Source organism: Meleagris gallopavo, chromosome Z (genome assembly GCF_000146605.3).
Source record: "Meleagris gallopavo isolate NT-WF06-2002-E0010 breed Aviagen turkey brand Nicholas breeding stock chromosome Z, Turkey_5.1, whole genome shotgun sequence".
NCBI classification, from domain to species: Eukaryota; Metazoa; Chordata; class Aves; order Galliformes; family Phasianidae; genus Meleagris; species Meleagris gallopavo.
Genome location: NC_015041.2, coordinates 46,118,019 through 46,119,280, shown reverse-complemented (window position 1 = coordinate 46,119,280; position 1,262 = coordinate 46,118,019). Strand labels below are relative to the sequence as shown.

At 38.0% G+C, this 1,262-nt stretch overlaps 1 protein-coding gene across 1 annotated transcript in view; it reads right to left on the bottom strand.

Annotated features, from left to right (window-relative positions):
• The window catches only part of RIOK2 (RIO kinase 2), a 28,697-nt gene that overhangs the window by 10,571 nt on the left and 16,864 nt on the right, over nucleotides 1-1,262 (bottom strand). The window contains exon 4 of the mRNA XM_019610120.2: nucleotides 504-619. Coding sequence (XP_019465665.2) covers nucleotides 504-619 — 116 coding nt within the window. The remainder of the gene's footprint in view (nucleotides 1-503; nucleotides 620-1,262) is intronic.

Sequence of the window (1,262 nt, the reverse complement as noted above, 5' to 3'; positions counted from 1 at the left end):
AAAAAAAAAAAATTGATAAGATCAAAGAATGAATAGTGCTATATTGTTTGATGGTCTTTGCACAGGTTCACAAGAAATCTTATGGAATAGAAAAATCTTATGGGGTAGAAAAGAAAGGCCATTTGTTAATATCTCCTTGTGATTTTTGATAAAGCCAAACGTTTATAACTTCAGGGCAGCATTTTGCACTGAAACTCCATGTCATTGCAAAAACTAGCTCTAAGCTTGAAGGAAGGGTATTTTAAAAAGGAATCCTCTGCACAGTGGAAGATTTTTAATCTATATTAACACAGTAAAATCAATTTAAAACAAGAATGATATTTATTAGCTTTCAGCTTTTACAGTGTTGTACAGAAGAGCTGTTGCTCCACTGAATAAAAGGAGTATCTGTAATTAATAATGTTTTTTCAACTGTATGTACTATTTGTTTCCTGATGTTTACAGTAGTTTCAATAAATTATTCCCAGAAACTAGCTGCATCCAAGCTTGACTTAATGTTGTACATATTTTCTCGACGCTGTTTGGTATAAATATTTGCCTCTCCTTTCTGCAGTCGTTGTCTTAGAGCAGACTTTTGTTGTTTTGTCAGCTGACGTTTTATCTTCTTTTTCACCAGCTCCTGCAAAGAAACAATTCAGTATCAGAACTTTCCTGAAAATCATTTAATACTAACACACAGTACAGTGATCCTGTATTTTCACTACTAACAAGGACATGCAGTGGGGATCCTGACTGGAGACCACTGCATGACAACCATCTAGTGATCCATGCCAGGGCTAACTCCAGTGTATCCAAAACTGCCCCTTGCAACCCTCAGCCATCTGTGCTGATCCCTGGGCTTCAGGGCAATCTTAGCCAGCTGTTTGTAACAGAGAAGCCAGCAGGCAGCCCCTGGTTGGTACCAGTGATTGTGACTGCTGTGTAATTTCACTTTTATCTAATAGAGCGGCAAGAAGTTCTCATGAAAACATCATTCTCTTTGACAGCAGAAATGATGAACAGAGGTGTTTCCCTGTGAGGCAGTCATACTATGGTTTGATTGACTGAAAGGGGAGAACTTATCCTACAGAAAATGTCCACGTGGCGGGTGTGTGGCTTGGACTCCAGTTTGATGCTACACTGTTCAAGGCTCCAGCGTCTAAAGGGGTATAAGATTATCTGTGCTATTATTTTCTTTTAGTGTTAGCTCTAATAAGTAGCATTTTCAATGGTATGTTGCACAGTATTAAGTGCCTGAATTACAATGGACCAGTTAAAAAAAA